Source organism: Chlorocebus sabaeus, chromosome 11, assembly GCF_047675955.1.
Source record: "Chlorocebus sabaeus isolate Y175 chromosome 11, mChlSab1.0.hap1, whole genome shotgun sequence".
Lineage (NCBI taxonomy): Eukaryota > Metazoa > Chordata > Mammalia > Primates > Cercopithecidae > Chlorocebus > Chlorocebus sabaeus.
In genome coordinates this window covers 129,864,003-129,885,457 of record NC_132914.1, presented here as the reverse complement: position 1 = coordinate 129,885,457, position 21,455 = coordinate 129,864,003, and the positions used below count along the sequence as shown (strand labels likewise).

The 21,455-nt window shown below is 48.2% G+C and overlaps 1 protein-coding gene across 4 annotated transcripts in view; it reads left to right on the top strand.

Annotated features, from left to right (window-relative positions):
* The window catches only part of POLE (DNA polymerase epsilon, catalytic subunit), a 65,268-nt gene that overhangs the window by 15,046 nt on the left and 28,767 nt on the right, over positions 1-21,455 (top strand). For 3 of the 4 annotated variants that reach the window (XR_005239149.2, XM_073021274.1, XM_037994817.2), the window contains 15 exons: positions 282-494; positions 804-911; positions 4,417-4,545; positions 4,619-4,721; positions 4,860-5,006; positions 5,726-5,871; positions 8,197-8,345; positions 9,192-9,284; positions 9,463-9,607; positions 11,917-12,074; positions 12,434-12,629; positions 14,052-14,266; positions 15,358-15,460; positions 15,896-15,976; positions 16,067-16,189. Coding sequence is in view for 3 of the 4 variants with exons in the window: in XM_073021274.1 (XP_072877375.1) it covers positions 282-494; positions 804-911; positions 4,417-4,545; positions 4,619-4,721; positions 4,860-5,006; positions 5,726-5,871; positions 8,197-8,345; positions 9,192-9,284; positions 9,463-9,607; positions 11,917-12,074; positions 12,434-12,629; positions 14,052-14,266; positions 15,358-15,460; positions 15,896-15,976; positions 16,067-16,189 (2,109 nt within the window). In the remaining variant the exon portion in view is untranslated. The remainder of the gene's footprint in view (positions 1-281; positions 495-803; positions 912-4,416; positions 4,546-4,618; positions 4,722-4,859; positions 5,007-5,725; positions 5,872-8,196; positions 8,346-9,191; positions 9,285-9,462; positions 9,608-11,916; positions 12,075-12,433; positions 12,630-14,051; positions 14,267-15,357; positions 15,461-15,895; positions 15,977-16,066; positions 16,190-21,455) is intronic. The other variant, XM_037994821.2, reaches the window with a different exon arrangement.

Genomic DNA, 21,455 nt, shown 5'->3' with positions numbered 1-21,455 from the left:
AGCCCTTGCCCCATTCCAAATGCACTGAAGCTGAATTGAGGTGGACGTCCCAGGAGTGCTGGCACCAAAGGCGGCAGTAGAATTCTGGTGTGTGATGTTAGGGATGTCCTTTGGGAATTCTCTGGCTCCAATGTGAGGAAGGAACCACAGGAGAATTTGCAGCCATTACTATGAGGTTTTTCTCTCCTTTCACACTGAAGTTCAGTTTAGGTTCCTGGACTTTGCCTGCAAGTCAGGGCCTTTGGTTCACTTCTGGCTGGAAGCCTTGGTTTCTCTTGCAGGTGCTGCGGAAGGGCTCTGGCACGCTGTGTGAGGCCTTGCTGATGGTGCAGGCCTTCCACGCCAACATCATCTTCCCCAACAAGCAGGAGCAGGAGTTCAATAAGCTGACAGATGACGGACATGTGCTGGACTCCGAGACCTACGTCGGGGGCCACGTGGAGGCCCTCGAGTCTGGGGTCTTCCGCAGCGATATCCCTTGCCGGTTTAGAATGGTGTGCTTCTTCCCTGGGATTCAGTTTCTTCCCACTCTTGTGCTGTGGTAGGACCCAGAAGCTGCAGGGGCTGAAATAAAGCCCCTTCTTCCAATCCTGTCCCATGGCCCCTCACCAGGTGTGGCTTCTGTGGCCCAGCTCCCCGCTGGGATTTCTTTAGGGCAGTGCACTGTAGAGTGCACATGTGAGTCCTTCCGGAGCTTTCTTGGGCACATCCGGCCACATGCAGCCATAGCATCAAACCTGAGGCGGGCTAGTGTGGATGTGTTTCCCCTCTGACCCCTGTCGTCTCACTGTCATTGGTGCCAGAATCCTGCTGCCTTTGACTTCCTGCTGCAGCGGGTGGAGAAGACCTTGCGCCACGCCATTGAGGAAGAGGAGAAGGTTCCTGTGGAGCAAGTCACCAACTTTGAAGAGGTAACCGTCTGGGAGGCAGGAAGAGCTAGTCCGTGTTTGGTGCCTTCTTCACAGACCACGTCTTTTAGCAGCACGTTTATTGTGCACCTGCTATGTGTGATGCTGTGGACGGATGACACAGGGTCTCTGGTGGGACAGGGCAGTCATGGTTGTGACGTGTGATGCTGTCTGCTAAGGTCAGAGAGCTTCATGAGAGGTGGGGTGTGAGCCGCTCCTGAAATGCAGTGACATGGAAGGTGGATCCTGGTGAGATATGTCCCGTGTCCCGTTTTAAGGCATTAGGACTTTATTTTATAGGCATTAGGGAGCCATTGGAGGTTTTAAATTTTATTTTTTATTGGTGAGACTTAAAAATGACAGTAAATTCCTACAAATGACCAGATTAGTGACTGTAAAATCTGTTCACAAAATGGTTAGAAAGCACACTTACAGTGTGTTATGTGACTGGAGAGGGAGACACCAGTTCTTTTCTGATCCTCGTTCCTCAGGACGTGGCACGTCTCAGGTCTTTTTTTTTTTTTTTTTTTTCATTTTTGATGTTGGCCTGGGCTGGAGTGCGACGGCATGATCTTGGCTCACTGGAACCTCTGCTGCCCGGGTTCCAGCGATTCTCCTGCCTCAGGCTCCCCAGTAGCTGAGATTACAGGCACCTGCCACCATGCCTGGCTAATTTTTGTATTTTTATTAGAGACGGGGTTTCATCATGTTGTCCAGTCTGATCTTGAACTCCTGACCTCGTGATCTGGCCGCCTTGGCCTCCCAAAGTGCCTGGTTTACAGGTGTGAGCCACTGCACCCGGCCTATCTGAGGTCTTCATATCAGGCACTGTGCAGCACTACATCATGTTCAGTGAGGCTGCTGGTTTAGAGTTTTTAACAGTTTTCACATTGATGCCAAGAAGTTTTTTTTTTTTTTTTTTTTTCCGGAGTCTTGCTTTGTCGTCCACACTGGAGTGCAATGGCACGATCTCAGCTCACGGCAACCTTTGCCTCCTGGGTTCAAGCGATTCTCCTGCCTCAGCCTCCTGAGTAGCTGGGATTATAGGTGCCCGCCACCATGCCTGGCCAATTTTTGTATTTTTAGTAGAGATGAGGTTTCACCATGTTGGCCAGGGTGGTTTCAAACTTCTGACTGTAAGTGATCTGCCCACCTCAGCCTCCCAAAGTGCTGGAATTACAGGTGTGAGCCACTGTGCCTGCCCCCAAGAAGCATCTTGTAATAGATTCACTAGCCAAAATTTAAACAAGAATGTGTATACTCTTTGCAAACTGTGAAGCACTGTTTGGCTTTTGTCAGCCACAGCTATTATTATACTGCAGGGAACTCTCATGAACCGATCAGGAAGAGAACCTTGTGTGAATAACAAATAGGAGTTAAAGAATGTCGGCCGTGGCCAAGCACGGTGGCTCATGCCTGTAATCCCAGCACTTTCGGAGGCTGAGGCAGGTGGATCACAAGGTCAGGAGATGGAGATCATCCTGGCTAACACGGTGAAACCCCGTCTCTACTGAAAACATACAAAAAAAATTAGCCAGGCGTGGTGGCGGGCGCCTATAGTCCCAGCTACTCGGGAGGCTGAGGCAGGAGAATGGCCTGAACCTGGGAGGCAGAGCTTCAAGTGAGCCAAGATGGTGCCACTGCACTCCCACCTGGGCAGCCTGTATTCCCAGCATTTTGGGAGGCCGAGGTGGGCGGATCACCTGAGGTCAGGAGTTCGAGATCCAGCCTGGCCAACATGGAGAAACCCCGTCTCTACTAAAACTACAAAAAAAAAAAGAATTACCCGGGCGTGGTGGCGAGACATCTTAGAATCTGAGATGGAGTTTTGCTCTCGTCGCCCAGGCTGGAGTGCAATGGTGCGATCTCGGCTTACCTCAACTTCCACCTCCTGGGTTCAAGCGATTCTCCTGCCTCAGCCTCTTGAGTAGCTGGGATTACAGGCGCCCACACCAGGCCCGGGTAATTTTTTTAAATATTTTTAGTAGAGATGGGGTTTCTCCACGTTGGCCAGGCTGGTCTCAAACTCCCAACCTCGGGTGATCCTCCCGCGTCGGCCTCCCAAAGTGCTGGGATTACAGGCATGAGCCACCACGCCCAACCTAGGAGCAGATACTTAAGTCTTTAGGAAACAGTGAGACGGGCAGGTAGGGTGAAGCTGGAGGTGTAGGTATAAGGACACCAGGCTCCCTGGTGAGTGCAGAAGGGAGCTCTGTAGATGACATTCTGTCTTGTTAGCGATTCCTAAGTCCCTAAAAGTGCCCTTGAAAGGAAAGCCCGCTGCGCGCGGTGGCTCACGCCTGTAATCCCAGCACTTTGGGAGGCCCAGACGGGGGGATCACGAGGTCAGGAGATCGAGACCATCCTGGCTAACATGGTGAAACCCTGTCTCTACTAAAAATACAAAAAATTAGCTGGGTGCGGTGGCAGACGCCTGTAGTCCCAGATACATGGGAGGCTGAGGCAGGAGAATGGCGTGAACCCGGGAGGCGGAGCTTGCAGTGAGCTGAGATCGCGCCACTGCACTCCAGCCTGGGCGACAGAGCGAGAGTCTGTCTCAAAAAAAAAAAGGTAAGCCCAGGGTCGCCTTTGTGTCCCTGAGGGGTCACCTGTGGGGTGGAGGGTGGCTGGGGGGATGTCAGCAGGGGCTCACAGCCACATGGGGCGTGTCCAGGTAGTGGTTCCACCGTGGAAACTTGGCCATTCACTTGTCCCAGCCCATCCTCCCCTGTTTGGACTGGACAGCTTTTCAGTACACGCCATTACTGGGCAGGGAAGGGTGCAGTGGAGGCTCTTCCCCAGCTGATTCGTTTACCTATAATTCAAGTAGAAACAATAGGTGATGTTGTGGTATTTCCTGTTCTATGGGATATATATTATTCCTTGTAATCACTCTTTTCTTAAAATTTTAGGTGTGTTTTCTAGTTTTACTACTTCGGAGGGTTTTAAGGATTTTTCTTTTTCTTTTTGTTTGAGACAGGATCTGGCTCTGTTGCCCAGGCTGGAGTGCAGTGGTGCAATCTGGGCTCACTACAACCTTGACCTCAGGGGCTCAAGTGATTCTTCCACCCCAGCCTTCTGAGTAGCTGGGACTACAGGTGCCACCGCCACACACAGCTAATTTTTTATTTTCTTTAGGGACGGGGGCCCCACTGTGTTGCTTAGGCTGGTCTCGAACTCCTGGGCTCAAGTGATCCTCTGGCCTCAGTCTCTCAAAGTGCTGGGATTACAAGCGTGAACCACTGCACCTGGCCTAAAGGTTTTTTTTTTTTTTAATACTAAGGAGAGTTTGGTGTTCAAGTAATTTTCTAGTAAGACTCCACCAAATTTAATGTATTTCATAGAAATGATGGCAACCCTTCTTAACTTTTTTCTTCTGGCTAGTTTTTGCTCTATTTAGATATTTTTCAGCTTTTTCCTCTCCTGAATGTCTAAAAGGAGTTGGTGAACTATAGCACACGAGGCAGGCTTGGTCACCAGCCTCCACTGAGTTTTGCTTTCTCTGCAGGTGTGTGATGAGATTAAGAGCAAGCTTGCCTCCCTGAAGGACGTGCCCAGCCGCATCGAGTGTCCTCTCATCTACCACCTGGACGTGGGGGCCATGTACCCCAACATCATCCTGACCAACCGCCTGCAGGTGAGACTTTACTTCCTGCCTCAGAGTCGGAGCTCTCTCTGCCCAGCCCTAAGTGCTTTCTCACCCCTCGCAGCCCTCTGCCATGGTGGACGAAGCCATCTGTGCTGCCTGTGACTTCAATAAGCCTGGAGCGAACTGCCAGCGTAAGATGGCCTGGCAGTGGAGGGGCGAGTTCAGTGAGTGTTGGCCGCCTGGGTGGGCACTCAGTGGGAAACGGGTGGGTGAGTGTTGGCCACCTTTCCCCATACACACTCGGTGGGAAGCTGGTGCATCTGTGCCTCCTTTTGAACTTGCTCCCATTGCCTCCTTCCCAGTGCCAGCCAGTCGCAGCGAATACCATCGGATCCAGCACCAACTGGAGTCAGAGAAGTTCCCCGCCTTGTTCCCAGAGGGGCCGGCTCGGGCCTTTCACGAACTGTCCCGCGAGGAGCAGGCGAAATACGAGAAGAGGAGGCTGGCGGGTGAGTGCCTTGGCATGGTCACGGCTGTGAAGGTGTGGCTCCTGCTCCCACTCTGTTCTTGTGGGCTGCGTGGGTCCATCCCAGCTGGGCCGCAGAGGTGTTGTCAGAGCAGACCGGAAGCTGCTCTGGGTCACTGTAAGCTGTGCTCTCGCTGCGGGATCCTTTATTTGCTTCCCCTTCTGCAGGTGTTAGACACTGCTGTTCTGTGATCTTGGGGTATTTGGCCTGTTCCTACCCCTGGGCTGTCCTATTTCTTTCTTCCTCTTTTTTTTTTTTTTTTTTTAAAAAACAAGGTCTCACTCTGTCACCCAGGCTGGAGTGCAGTGGTGTGATCTTGGCTCACGGCAGCCTCGACCTCCCAGGTGCCGGCAATCCTCCCATCTCAGCCTCCTAAGTAGCTGGGACTACAGGTGTGCGCCACCATGCCTGGCTAATTTTTTGTATTTTTTGTAGAGATGGGGTCTCGCCATGTTGCCCAGGCTGGTCTCAAACTCCTGGGATCAAGTGATCCGCCTGCCTCGGCCTCCTAAAGTGCTGAGATTACAGGTGTGAGCCACCGTGCCCGGCCTCCTTTTTCAATATGAGAAACTAGCAGTGTATCTGAGCTGTTGCTTCTTTGTGGTGACGTAGAAGCCGTGTTCCTCAGCACCCCTGTGCCCTGGCTCCCTCTGCTCTGGGAGGTCTCACCCACCTGCTCCGCCCCTCTCCATCATGCTTAGATTACTGCCGGAAAGCCTACAAGAAGATCCACATCACCAAGGTGGAAGAGCGCCTCACCACCATCTGCCAGCGGGAAAACTCCTTCTACGTGGACACGGTGCGTGCCTTCCGGGACAGGCGCTATGAGTTCAAAGGGCTCCACAAGGTGAGTTCTGAGGTGCCGCAAGCTTTGGCCGCTGTAAGGGCAGTTTCGGTTGGCTCATGAAATGGGCACTCTTGGCTCCTTGCCTGGGATCCTCCAAGCAGACACCTGCGCTCGGATGATAACATGCAGTTGTTTTTGACTTGGAAGAGTTGATGGCCACGAAGGATGTAGACCATCATCCATCCTGGTCCGAGGCCTCAGAAAGACCCTAAAGGATGATTTCTGAAGTGATTATTTAGAGCAGGGGTCAGCAAGCTACAGCTGGCTGGCCGTTTGAGTACATCAAGTTTTACGAACCCAACTGCCTTCACCTATTGCTTGTCTCTTTCCCGCTGTCATGGAAGGTGAGGAGTTCCGAGAAACTCTAAGGTCTTCTCATCTGTGGTGTTCACTATCCAGCCCTTCGTGTTTAACTGACGTATTTCATGCAGTAGGAACATGGAAAATGCATAGCAACACCTCTGTTTTGATATCAATAGGTCATTATTTTATATCTAATCAGATTGAGCCATTTTTTTTCTGAGAGACCTTCACTGTAGACTCAGCACGGCCCCTGCTGTGCAGCCCCCGGCACCCTGCACTGCCCTGCTGAACTCATTGTCTCATGTTCTTTTTTATAATGGTACTTAGTGTTTTTAAGTGCTCAGTTCAGGGGCACGAAACACACACTGTCGTACAGCTATCACCGCCATCTGCTGAACTCATTGTCTCATGTTCTTTTTTATAATGGTATTTAGTGTTTTTAAGTGCTCAGTTCAGGGGCACGAAACATATTCACACTGTTGTACAGCTATCACCGCCATCTGCTGAACTCATTGTCTCATGTTCTTTTTATAATGGTACTTAGTGTTTTTAAGTGCTCAGTTCAGGGGCATGAAACACACTCACACTGTTGCACAGCTGTCACCGCCATCTACCTCCAGAACGCTTCGCCTTCTCAAACGGAAACTCGTCTCCATTAAACCGTAGCTCCCCACCTCCTCCCCTGGCCCCTGGCGACCCCCATTCCACTTTCTGTCTGAATTTCTCAAACGGAAACTCGTCTCCATTAAACCGTAGCTCCCCACCTCCTCCCCTGGCCCCTGGCGACCCCCATTCCACTTTCTGTCTGAACTCCACGGCTCTGGGGATGCCATGTAAGTGAATAGTGCAGTATTTGTATATTCATGACTGATTTTTTCACTTAGCATGATGCTTTCTTTTTTGGAGACGGGATCTCACTCTGTCACCCAGGTTGGAGTACAGTGGTGTGACCTTGGCTCACTGCAGCCTCCACCTCCCAGGCTCAAGTGATCCTCCCACCTCAGCCTCTCCAGTACCTGGGACCACGCCTGAGTTTTGTATTTTTGGTAGAGACGGGGTTTCACCATGTTGCCCAACCTGGTCTCAAGGTCCTGAACTCAGGTCATCTATCCACTCCAGCCTCCCACAGGGCTGGGATTACAGGCATGAGCCACCGCACCCAGCCTTAGCATGATGTTTTCAACATTTATCAACATATAGCAGGTATCCATACTGCATTTTTGTAAATGGCTGAATAACATTCCGTTGTGTGGACTTGTCACATTTTGTTTAGCCCTTCCTACATGCATGTTCACTTGGCTTGCTTCCACCTTTTGGCTATTGCGAGTAATCCTGGTTTGAACATGGGGTCCAAGTATGTCTTCAAGTCTCTGCTTCCGGTTATTTTGGATACACACCCAGCAGTACAGTTGTTGGGTCATATGATAATTCTACATTTACCTTTTAAGGAACTGCCGTACTATCTCACTTTATTTTAATTAAGCAATTGCTAAATTACTTGTTCATCTGTCTCCCTCGTCAAATAAGCACCAAAAGTGTAGTGACTGCCTCGTGCTTCAGAGTACAATGGAGTTCCTGGCACATACTAGGCACTCCGTAATTATCTTAATGAATTTGTTTTTGTTCTTTAAATACCAAGCCTTTAAAAACCTTTTCTCATGTTGGATGGGGAATTTGATGAGACATCTGCGGTCTTAGCTGCATTCCTTTATTGATCAATTTTACCAGGGACCTGCTGAGTAGCTTTTGTTCCCTAGAAAGTGTGCTGAAGAGTTTAGAGATCTCAGGCCATAAAATCTACAATGTTTAAATGATTCTGTCAACACAGAGACAGAAGAAAGGAAGTGTGACAAAATATGACAATTGGCCAGTCTAGGAGAAGAATGTACGGTCTTCATTGTACTGGTATTTTAGGTTTTCTATAGATTTGAAAATTTTCAAAATACTAAAAACCTGGGCCATTGACATTGTAGAATGTGAGACGGAAGAATCTGAGGTGCTGCATGTTCATGTGCTTCTCAGGTGTGGAAAAAGAAGCTCTCAGCGGCCGTGGAGGTGGGCGACGCGGCCGAGGTGAAGCGCTGCAAGAACATGGAGGTGCTGTACGACTCGCTGCAGCTGGCCCACAAGTGCATCCTGAACTCCTTCTACGGCTACGTCATGCGCAAGGGGTAGGTGGGGCCCGGGCCCAGGAGAGGCTTATGGGAGAAATGGATGAGTCCACGTTTAAGGCGGCTTCAGGTGTAGGTTGCCACGCATGGAGGGCTGTTCATCTGATTCAAGGAATATTGGAGGGAGGAGGCTTTGAGCTGGGGTGGGGCTGGGAGGTTGAGGAGAGTGGGGGCCACACTGACTTTGAGGGTCTGGGCATCCATGAGTGATGCGTGCTGTGGGGTGTACATGTCTCTGCATCATGGGCTGGAGACACGACTTGCCGTTTTCCATGTGTTTATGTCTCGCAGCTTGGATCGTCACTCAGGGACTTACAGAGTCTGGGGCAGTTGCTTCACATCACGTCTGTGTGTCAGGGAGGGGCAGAGAAGCGACTGACAAGGGGCATGGGGCTGGTGCCGGGAGGGGATGGTGGGGCAGCTGACATCAGGGCTGGGACCCAGGCTGGAGGAGGGTCAGGCCTGGCAGGTAGGCCTGGGCTTTCTCTGAGAAGCTGGAGGTGAGAATGGGGCTTGGGAGGAGGTGTGAAGAGAGTAGAGAAGGTGTGAATGGTCCTGGGTGGTATTAAGAGTCCTGCTGAGGCTGGAGTCCTGAACGGACGCAGTGGCACATATTGCACCCTTCCAGATCCTTCCTGAGCTATGCCGGGCACCAAGGCGAGGACAGAGAAGTGTCCTCGGGCACAGCCAGCTTCTACCTTAGTTCTGTGCTGGTACATGCACGTTTGGCTGCCTCCCTCGTCCCTGTTGTGTCTCTCCTTGTCCTCCTCCCTACTCCTTACTGCCTCTGATACCCCCTGGAGGAGCCATGCCAGCCCCACCCACCAGTTTGTGGTGTCCTCTCAGGGCTCGCTGGTACTCCATGGAGATGGCTGGCATCGTCTGCTTCACAGGGGCCAACATCATCACCCAGGCGCGGGAGCTGATAGAGCAAATTGGGTGAGCGCAGAAGGGGAGCCGTGGGGCTGGGAGCAGGTCCTGGGGGCAAACGTGGGCAGGAAGGAAGGAGGGAAGGCTGGAGGCCACTGGGCAGGAAGGAAGGAGGGAAGACTGGAGGCCACACACTGGGCAGGAAGGAAAGGGGAACTCATGACCTTGCTCCTCTCTTTCTCTGAAGGAGGCCCTTAGAGCTGGACACAGATGGAATATGGTGCGTCCTGCCTAATAGCTTCCCAGAAAATTTTGTCTTCAAGACGACCAATGCGAAGAAGCCCAAAGTGACCATCTCCTACCCAGGCGCCATGTTGAACATCATGGTCAAGGTTAGTCTGGGGCCTCCGGTCCTGAAGCGCTGGCTGGCCTGGTGTCAGTGCCCTGACGTCACTGGCTCTGCAGCACCTCACAGTGTGCGTGCCTTCCTGGCACCCAGAACCCTCCCAGCACTGCTCACGTTGCTTTTCTGTAGCCTGAAGACCGTGGTCAGAAGGTATCAAGTGATTCCACTCCTTTCTCTTTCAGCATAGCACCCAGACTTTTTTGCTTTTAACTTTTTATTTTGAAATAATTTTAAACTTACAGGAAATCACAAAAATAGTACAGAGAATTTCTGTATCTCCATCAACCTGCTTCCCCTAACGCTGACCTCACATAAACCATGGTGCGTTTGTCAAAACTAAGAAACCTATGTCTGTGCCCCTGTAACTGCACCGCAGACCTCACCTGGATTTCCCGTTTTCCCACCATAGCCCCTCCTCTCTCCCAGGATCCCGGCAAGGACCCGCGTGGAAATGAGTTGGCCTGTCCTGGTCCTTGTGTCACGCACGACCTCACCCTTTGGTGGTGCCGGCCAGGCGATGGTTGGCTGTCCCTTGATCAGGGGTTGTCTGTTGTTTCTCGTGACTAGACTGAGGTGATTTGGGTTTTTGGAGCAACTCCACAGGGGTGACACCCTCCCCACGTTCTCAGGTGCATCATGTTGGTTTGTGGTGGTGTGTGATGTGGGTGTATTGTGGGGATGGCTTAGTCTCCTGCCTGAGGGGCTTCTGCAGGCCTTACTGTGGCGCTCCTGTGCCCCTTCCTATGCGGATCCTCAGTCGTAAATACACACCCAGTGGAGAGGAATAAGCGTCCCTGGAGGAGGGCTGTCAGAGTTTCTGGACATGTATTAGAGCCATCACAGCAGCAAATAAATACCGTGGAGCAGGTGCTTTGAGACCATGCGTCCCCAACTGCTCCGTAAGCTTCTGTCCACTGTGTTAGCGTTGCTGGTGGGCCGCACCTGAAGCAGTTATAGCTGGGGTTTCCTGTGGTGGTTTTCCCTGGCAATTGTCTGTTTCCCCCATTCCTTCTACTGTATTAATTGGGATCCTGTAGGGAAGCGTTGTTATCCTTCTTTCCCGTTTGTTCTCACTTATTTGTCTGCTCATTGACATCAGTGTGGATTTGCGGATCAGAGTGGACATCCTGGGGTTATTGTTCTTAGGACCAGAGTGGCTTCTGCTCCACATGTTTGTTCCCCTTGGGCCACTGGGGCCTCCTGGATTGTGGCGTGTTCTTGGGACATGCCCTCTTGTCTTTGTTTCTGGAGCACTTTCTTACATCTTGGTACTATAAGGTCCACCAACCTCATCTTGTATTTTCCCTGCTCCAACCTGGAGTCAGCCAGTTCTCCAAGAAGAATGATGTAAAAACCTGAGATGGGGCGCTGGCTGTGCTCACTGTTCCTGGGAGTGTCATAGCTTCCAGTCTCTCACAGTGGAGGCAGCCAGGAAGTATGTCTCTAGTAACGCACGCACACAGAGCTGTTTATTTCTGTGTCTGTCTGCCTGGATGCGTTTAAACACATGAATTGCCCCTTTCTTATTAGCGGCTTCTTTTTCCTGCAGTGATAAACCTGTTTCTAATTTCTCAATATATGTGTTTGCTCAATCCTAGAGTACATGTAAAGTGGTTTTAGAATTGCTCACAGACTTGTGCCCCATGAGAAGTAATTTCACTGCCACTGTACAGCGTTTGTAGATAGTTACTTTTGTTTCCAGCCTTACCCTGTCCAGTCAGCAGAGTTCACAGGGCAACTCCTTCCTCCCCACGCTGTCAGCATGTTGTGCTGTACGTCCACGGTGCTGTTGGGCTCATTTGGTCCGGTCTGCACGCCTCTTGGGATCCCAGCACCATGACTGGATGGTTTGTAGTTTGCACACAGTGGTGTTCACTCTGTAGCATACAGCGCTGTGGGTTTGGACAGGTGCATAGTGTGTGTGTCCAGCACCACAAAGCAACACAGAACAGCTGCAACCGCTTTGTCAGCAAATCCTCTCCCTACCCCGAAACCCGGGCAACCCCCAGTGTGTTTTTTGTGCTATGATTTTGCTTTGTTGAGAATGCCATGTAAATGGAAGCATGTGACATATAGCCTTTTGGGTCTGGCTTCTTGGACCTAACAGACACACCTGAGTTTCGCCACCACTTGGTTGTGTGCATCAGAACTTCCTTCTTTCATGCTGCCAAGTCGTGTCGGTTATGTGGAAAAGCCTCAGTTTGCCAATCCATCCACCCCTGGGGGGACACCAGGTGGTTTCCAGGTTTGGGCCGTCATAAGTGAAGCTGCTCGCTCTTCACTATCATTTCTCAGGAAGGCTTCACCAATGACCAGTACCAGGAGCTGGCCGAGCCGTCCTCACTCACCTATGTCACCCGCTCAGAGAACAGCATCTTTTTTGAGGTTGATGGGCCCTACCTTGCCATGATTCTTCCAGCCTCCAAGGAGGAAGGCAAGAAACTGAAGAAGAGGTGGGACTCTCATGGCTTTTGTGCTTTAGAAAGTACATGGATTGAGATAGATTAAATTTAACCCAGAAAGGAGGTTGGATCAGGAGCCAGGATAGAAACAGACCTGGGTTCTTGTGGTCTTACTGATTCCATTTGCACCAGCTCTGTCTGCCTGCTGCTGTATTCTGGCTCTGTGGCTACAGGCCCTTAAGTCATTTTCCTTTTAGAGAAGCAGTGGCCTGAGGGAGAGAGATGTTTGCTGCCTGGTGGATGACAAGTGGAGGGTTGGAAAGGGAAGAGGCAGGCAGAGAGGATGAGGCACAGCTGATGGCTCGCCAGTGCTCCTTGCCAGTGCTGTGCTTGCCTTTTTTTTTTTCCAGGTATGCTGTGTTCAATGAAGACGGTTCTCTGGCTGAGCTCAAGGGCTTTGAGGTCAAACGCCGCGGGGAACTGCAGCTGATTAAGATCTTCCAGTCCTCAGTGTTTGAGGCCTTCCTCAAGGGCAGCACGCTGGAAGAGGTATATGGCTCTGTAGCCAAGGTGGCTGACTACTGGCTGGACGTGCTGTACAGCAAGGTAAGGGCTGTACCCTCCATCCTCACCTACTCTGAAGGATGAAGGACCCTGCAAGAAGGGGTCCCCGTGCTTCTTGGGCTCCTGGAGACCAAGGTGACTGAAGAACTCAGGGCCAATCCTGATGAAATCCCAAGACCTCCTGAGCACAATTATCCCTTGGAGTTCCCCTCAGCTTCTGCATCCAGGGACACAACTCTGTGAAGGAAATGTTTTTCTAAATAGTGTGATAAGCCCGGCATGGTGATGCGTGCTTGTGGTCCCAGCTACTTGGGAGGATCACTTGAGACCAGGAAGTAGAGGCCACAATGAGCTGTGATTGCAGCAGTGCACTCCAGCTTGAGATATTTGCTTATTTCTATGTTACTTTGTATTTTTTATGGTTTTCAGGCTACATAACATTTTATCAGTTTACATACCGTAATTTACATAACTAGTCCACGATTATTTACTACCAGTTAGGTTTCACATTTCCATTGTTATACATGGTGTTGCATTGAACATCTCGGTGCATGTTTCCCAGGCACAGGCGTCTTGGGTAGAAGGAATACTAGAACACTGACTTGCTTTGCTGTGTGGGCTTCTGTTTCTTGGCATATTGTCTTGTATAGAGCGACACACATGTGCAAGAGAGCACTGGGGGCTTCACACAGAATATTCATGAGCCCAGCACCCCTTACAGGATGTGGGGGGGCCTGTGGTCAGGAACATGTGTGCAAAGCAGCAGCTCCAGCTGGATGTGGATGCCACACTGGAACTGCTCAGGCCACTCTCCAGCAGGCCGGAGTTTCTCTTTCCTCTCTTCTGGCTCTTCCTGCCCCTTCTTTCTCTTCCTTTCAAGGAGAAAAACTTCCTGTCTTAGGCAGAGCAACATCCTTTTCTGCAGCCTTGGTGCTCTTCAGTAAATTTTTCTTGATATTTTGTGCACAGTTTAATAAAACAAGCCAAGCCAGGCGTGGTGGCTCATGCCTGTAATCCCAGCACTTGGAAGACGTAGGCGGGCAGATCACTTGAGGTCAGGAGCTGGAGACCAGCGTGGCCAACATGGCAAAACCCTTTCTCTACTAAAAATACAAAAATTAGCTGGATGTGGTGGCGCGTGCCTGTAATCTTAACTACTTGGGAGGCTGAGGCACGAGAATCGCTCGAACCCTGGAGGGGAGGTTTTAGTGAGCTGAGATTGCACCACTGCGCTCCAGCCCGGGTGACAGAACGAGACCGTGTCTCAAAAAATAAAATAAAAGCTAAAATTTTATGTGTGTGTCTTTTAAAGTATTGCCACACAGGCATATGAGAGAGCTCTTTGAAATTGCAGCCTCTGCGTCTCAGGCTAGAGAGGGGCATGGGCTAGAGGAGCACAGTCCAGGGTGAGTCCAGACTCTGCCCCTTGATTTCTGCAGTGTTTTATGCGTTGTCTTTCTCTAGGCAGCCAACATGCCTGACTCTGAGCTGTTCGAGCTCATCTCTGAGAACCGTTCCATGTCTCGGAAGCTGGAAGATTACGGGGAGCAGAAGTCTACATCCATCAGCACAGCAAAGCGCCTGGCTGAGTTCCTGGGAGACCAGATGGTCAAGGATGCAGGACTGAGTTGCCGCTACATCATCTCCCGCAAGCCCGAGGGCTCCCCCGTCACGGAGAGGTGAGGGCTCCCCCTGTCACGGAGAGGTGAGGGGTTCCTTACAGATTTGGGCTATGTTTAATACCAAGTTTGGGGATGGCATAAGTGTCCATCAACCAGAAATGGATAATTGTTATTTAGTAGGGAATGAGATACACTATACCAGAGTTCAAAGGGTTGAATTGCAGCTACAGGTTACAGCACTGACAGTTTGAAATCATGTTGGAGAAAAAAGCAAAAATCAGGTTGAAGGAAGACCCTGGTGCCTCCATGTATGTAAAACCTAAAAACACGGAAGCTGCTCTTTTTTTTTTTTTTTTGGTGGTTATATACAAATAGGACCAGTACAAATGCCTGCATGGGGTTGATGATAAACACCAGAATAAAGGTTGTCTTTACTACTGTGTGAGGAGGGAATAGGTTGGGGTCACACAGGGCTTCACTCTAATCATCTCACACAGGAAGTCGAAGTGGCCAAGTGTTGGAGCTTGATGGAGCCGAGTGGATGCATAGTGTGCGTGCCATCTTTAAGTCTCCTTATGTTTGCAGTATTCACCACAGATGTTTCCTCCAGTGAAAGAGAAGCACTGACGGTTGCCAGTTGCTTTGCTAGTGACGTGAAAACAGGCTCATTCTTTCTAGAAAGCAGCCGGAGTCTTCTGTGTGTTTCTCAGTGAGGAACATGTAGACACAGTTATGAACGTGCACCTGTTTGCCTATATGCATTACGTGGTTACTCAGTGAGAAACACAGACATGTTTACGCACACATGCACATCTTTGCCTATACGCATGCGCGTGGTTACTCAGTGAAAAACGTAGACGTGTTTACGCACACACATGCATTTATGAGTATGCATGCACATGGTTACACCATGAGGAACATGTAGACATGGTTACATACACACGTGCATGTGTTTACACATACACATGCACGTGTTACCAAGGAACCTGTAGGCATGTTTGTGCATACATATGTACGCAGATGTATACATTGATATTTGTGAACAGCTGTTACAAGTCCTTATTTCCATGTTCATTTGATAAGAATTATGATCAGATTTTGGGTGATTTTCACTATTACTGAGCTGTGTGCCTGTCTTCCTCACCCAGGGCCATCCCACTTGCCATTTTCCAAGCAGAGCCTATGGTGAGGAAGCACTTTCTCCGGAAATGGCTCAAGAGCTCTTCCCTTCAAGACTTTGATATTCGAGCAGTGAGTGCCAGCTACATTTTCTACTCTTCACAGTTTACAAGGAAAGCCAGACAGAGCAGAGTATGTCTGAGCTGGATTCTGTTTTTTGTCTGGCGTCTTCACTCCTGACTTCCTCCTTTCTGTTAAGTAATAGGTGAGGAACTAATAACCCTTTAGGGCAAACGGAAAACATGAAGTGCCTAGGGCCCTTTAGCTATTCTATTGGATGGACTAAGACCAGGGGTGTTGGCTCAGCCACCTACTAGCTCTGTGATCTGGAGGAGTCAGTGAAGCTCCCTGCCTTGGTATCCTCTGCTGTGCAGTGGGCACCTTTCATCATAGAGTTTCTGAGAGGATTAAATAAGACACAGTGTTTAGCCCTGTGCTCAGCACGAAGTGAGCCTCACACATGGCTGCTGCCACCTACTATTCTCTGCCTATTTCCTGCACACACAGATTCTGGATTGGGACTACTACATTGAGCGGCTGGGAAGCGCCATCCAGAAGATCATCACCATCCCCGCAGCCCTGCAGCAGGTGAGGGCGGGGTCAGCGGCATGGGCTGTGGGGCTGAAAACCGTGCAGTTAGACAAGGATCTCTCCCTGATGGGTGTTGGCCTCACACAGGTAAAGAACCCAGTGCCACGCGTCAAACACCCCGACTGGTTGCACAAAAAACTGCTGGAGAAGAATGATGTCTACAAGCAGAAGAAGATCAGTGAGCTCTTCACCCTGGAGGGCAGGAGACAGGTGATGGTGGGGCCGCCGAGGCCAGGCTGGGCGGGATCCTCGTGACATGCAGGACACCAGGCTCCTTGCACTGCTGTGTGTGCTACAGTGAAGCACACTGTGTTCAAGTGTTGAAAGTGGACTTTTTCTGAAAACGTGCCCCTTGGCACTTCACTCTCTGACTCTGCATGTCACTCTTGTTAATAGGACACCATTGTGAGCCTCAGGTGAGGACAAGGAACTGTCTCCTTATATGAAAATATTAGGGTGTACTAATTAGACTCAGTGCCTTGGGCAGATCACTGTCTCTTGAAGCCCCAGTTTTCTGAACGTGAAATGAATATCTTTCCTGTGGAAACACTTGGAAACACAGGACACAGTGTAATAAAAGGTACAGTGAAAGTCAGAAGAGCAAAAGGAAAATTCTTAAGTACTGAAAATTAGAAGTAAACTATAAATTAGAGCAGTATACAAACTCACATGATAAGAAAAAGGTTCTTTGGCAGGGTGCTGGGGCTCACACTGTAATCCCAGCAGTTTGGGAGGCCAGGGTGGGCGGATCACAAGGTCAGAAGATCAAGACCATCCTGGCTAACACGGTGAAACCCCGTCTCTACTAAAAATACAAAAAATTAGCCAGGCGTGGTGGTGGGCACCTGTAGTCCCAGCTACTCGGGAGGCTGAGGCAGGAGAATGGCGTGAACCCGGGAGGCAGAGCTTGCAGTGAGCCAAGATCGTACCACTGCACTCCAGCCTGGGCCACAGAGCGAGACTGTCTCAAAAAAAAGAAAAAGAAAGAAAAAGGTTCTGAGATGGATTGGATTTTAAAATTTAACTGTCTCATTTGTAAGAGTTATATATATATATTCTTTAACCCCCTCCCCGAGACGGAGTCTTGCTCTGTCTCCCAGGCAGGAGTGCAGTGGCTCAATCTTGGCTCACTGCAGCTTCCGCCTCCCAGGTTTAAGCAATTCTCCTGTCTCGGCCTCCAGTGTAGCTGGGATTATAGGAGCACACCATTATGCCTAGCTAATTTTAAGTTTTTAAATTTTTTTAAAGTTTTAGTAGAGATGGGGTTTCAACATGTTGACCAGGCTGGTCCCAAACTCCTGACCTCAGGTGAATGCACCTGCCTCGACCTCTCAAAGTGCTGGAATTACAGGCATAAGTCACTGCACCCAGCCAAGAGTTAAATTGAAAAGATAGGACATAGAAAAAGCAAAAGGACTAAAAAATATGTATACCAGATAAATGTTAACCAAAAGAAAGCTGATGCAGCTGTATTAATACCAGACAAAATACTCTCTAAACCAAAAGTATTAGGAAACATAACGACGGTTGTTAAATAATACTGAAAGTCACAATTCTCTGGAAATATATACTAATTGTAACAATGTAGCTTCACATTAAATAATGTAAACATTTACCTAATTATAAGAAGAATTTACCTCCAATCGGTTTGGGAGATGTTGACATCCCTCCCTCAACTGATAGTTGGAGCAGACCAAAAATCAGCAAAAATATGTTTGGAATGGCACAATCAACTAACTAGATTTAGTCACTAGCTATAATACATTTAGTGAACAAATGTAGTCTTGCACTAAAATTAGAGAATACCTATCCTTTTCAAGAATACATAAATTAGTGACCATATATATACACCACAGAGTAAGCTGCAACCAGTTCTAGATAACTTAAATACAGACCATGTTTGTATGTGCTAAAAAACCACATAAATAACTTGTGGATCGAAAAAGTCATAGAACTTAGACAATACTTGGAACTAAATGTAAATACACTATCAAAATTTGTAGTATGCGGTTAAACAGGACTTGTATACACATTTATATATCTAAATGCATATATTAGTAAAGAAAAATAGAAAATTAAGTTTCCAACTGAAGAAGTTAGAGTACAACAGATCCGTCAGAGGAAGTAGACAGAAAGAAGTTATAAAGAGTTACAAAGGTAACCAGGCATGGTGGTACACACCTGTAGTCCTAGCTATTCAGAAGGCTGAGAGGCAGGAGGATTGCTTGAGCCCAGGAATTTGAGGCTGTAGTGGGCTATGATGGCACCTATGAACAGGCACTTCACTCCAGCCTGGGCAACACAGGGAGACCCCAACTCAAGAAAGAAAAGAGGCTGGGCGCGGTGGCTCACGCCTGTAATCCCAGCACTCTGGGAAGCTGAGGTGGACGGATCACAAGGTCAGGAGATTGAGACCATCCTGGTTAACACAGTGAAACCCCGTCTCTACTAAAATTACAAAAAATTAGCCAGGCGTGGTGGCGGGTGCCTGTAGTCCCAGCTACTGGGGAGGCTGAGGCAGAAGAATGGCGTGAACCCGGGAGGTGGAACTTGCAGTGAGCCGAGATCGTGCCACTGCTCTCCAGCCTGGGTGACAGAGCGAGACTCCATCTCAAAAAAAAAAAGAAAGAAAAGAAAGAGGTTACAAAATTGAGCCAGAATGAGTGAAACAAGCAATACAATTAAAATGTTGTTCTTTGAAAAGACTTAGGAAATAGTCACATCTTTTTCTTTTCTTTTGAGACAAGGTCTCATTGTGTCACCCAGGCTGGAGTACAGTGGCACAATCATGGCTCACTGCAGCCTTGACCTCCCGGGCTCAATTGATCCACCGGCCTCAGCCTCCTGCATAGCTGGGACTATGAGTGCACACCACCACACCCAGCTAATTTTTGTATTTTTTTGTAGAGACAAGGTTTTGTCGTGTTATACTGGCTGGTTACATGTTTTTCAGGATGGAGTTTTTTATTTTTATTTTAATGAAAATAGACATCATTATAGATATAGTAAAGCCTTAAAAAATGGAATGATTCCCATTTTCTGCTAAACAGTTGGAAAACATAGATGGAATGGACAGTATCCTCAAGTTATGCACTGACCTAAGAAGTAATGAAAACCTGAATAGAACTTTAACCATTACAGAAATTGACACTTACAAAGAAACAGGCCAGGCGTGGTGGCTCATGCCTATAATCCCAGCTTTCAGGGAGGCAGAGGCGGGAGGATAGCTTGAGCCCAGGAGTTTGAGACCTACCTGCACAATATGGTGAGACCCCATTCTCCACAAAAAGGAAAAAAAAAAAGACGGGAAAAAAAAAAGAGAGACCAAAAAAAAAAAAAAAAGTGTAAAAGAAACACCAAACCCAAATGATTTTTAAGAGAAAAAGGAAAAAAAACACTTAGCTCATTTGGTAACCTTGGCAATCCTTGTTACTTTGGTAACATAATTGAAAACAGGAAAGGAAAGTTACGGGCCATGAACAATAGATGAAAAAATATTAACATACATGAACAATAACGATATGACCAACTAGGACTTATGCCGAGAATAGCAAGCACTGTTTAATTTTAGAATCTGCCAAGTGAGTTTTTCTTGAGAGAAATCTACTAATTCATCATTAAAGGAGAAAACTCATAGGATCATCTCCAGTAGATGCAGAAACAACACGTGGTAAAACTTTAACATCTGTTCATGATAAAGCTTTGAACAATCAAGATCAGAATAGACGAGATATTTCTTAACCTGATAAAGTGTTTTCGAAACCTAACAGCAGACCTCACACTTAACCACAAAATACTGGAAGCACTGAAGTAAGGAGTAACAAAGGGATGCCTTTTAACCACTGCTTCTGTTCAAAACAGTTTGGAGATAAACCAGAAAAAGAATTGAATTTTAAGGATTGAAAAGGGAGACATCAGCTTATTATTTACAGACGATATAATTTAACAGAAAATGTAAGAAAACCTAGATTTTGTGTTAACTAATATGTATTTCAGCAACAATTAGATACCAAGGTAAGATAAAAATCTATAGCTTTTGACTGGGCGTGGTGGCTCACGCCTGTAATCCCAGCACTTTGGGAGGCCGAGGTGGGCGGATCTCACTGTTGCCCAGGCTGATATTAAACTCTTGGGCTCAAGTGATCCTCCTGTCTGGGCCTCCCAAAGCACTGGGATTACAGGTGTGAGCCACCATGCCTGGCCTATACACAACTTTATTGAACATATAAAAATTTACCTAAGTAATAAAAAGAGGTACCATCTTTACAGATGCAAGGACTAAGTATTGAAATATGGCAGTTTGCCCCATATTAATTCATAAAATTCAGTGTAATTCCAATAAAAAAATCTGCAAAAAGCTTTTTGGATAGAACTTGACAGATGAATCTTAAAATTCATATAAAGAGTAAGGATAAGAATAACCAAAGAATTTTGAAGAATAAGGAGGGCATGTTAATCTTACTGTGTAACGAGACACTCTATCATGGTGTCTTAATGATGAGAGGAGAGCAGTAGAGCCGATTGGGAGTCTCGAAACAGACTCTCCTGGAGGTTGGAAGTTGGTAGGTCACAAAGGAACCGTTACAGATTGTTAAGGAGAGAGTGGACTGCAGTGAGTGATGCTGGTAAAAATGGTTTTTCATATTTGAAGAAGTAAGTTGCTGTGTCACACTGAGTGTAAAAATAAGGCTGAGTGCGATGGCTCATGCCTGTAATTGCAGTGCTTTGGGAGTCTAAGGAAGATGGATCAGTTGAGCCCAGAAGATCCAGACCAGCCTGGGCAACACAGGGAGGCCTCATCTCTACAAAAAAAAAATCTACACAACAAAATTAGGAATGGTTGTGCATGCCTGTAGTCCCAGCTACTTGGGAGACTGAGGTGGGAGGATCACTTGAGCCTGGGAGGTTGAGGCTGCAGTGAGCCAAGATGACACCACTGCACTCCAGCCTGGGTGACAGAGCGAGACCCCTGTGTCTTAAAAAAAAAAAAAGAAAACTAAAATCTTTGGTAGACAGCTCAGGAGACTGTTGTTATGATGCTGGGGTGGGAAGGGCTTTTTTAAGGCACATGTGAAAAACATCACAAAGGGAAAGAATGATCAATTAATTAAAAGTTAAATCTTCTGTAGTCTGGGACAAGAAAGGCAGAATGTCGATAATTGTTGACATCGGTGATAAGAGCATGGGAGCTCATTACTGTGCTTTTGTATATGTTTGAAAACTTTCCTGATAGGAAGTCAACACACACAAACTTATATGTAGCACAGAAGTCACCATGAAACAAAGGCCTGAGTCACATTTTGAAGAGGTTTAGAATGTACAAAAGTTAGAAATGGCTCATAAACGTGTGTTAGCTGTCTATTGCTGCCTAACAAATGACCCCAAAACTTAGCAACTTAAATGCACCCGTGTATCCGAGGGCTCCACTGGAGAAGGACCCACTTCTGAGCTCCCTCCCATGGGGATGGCAGGACTT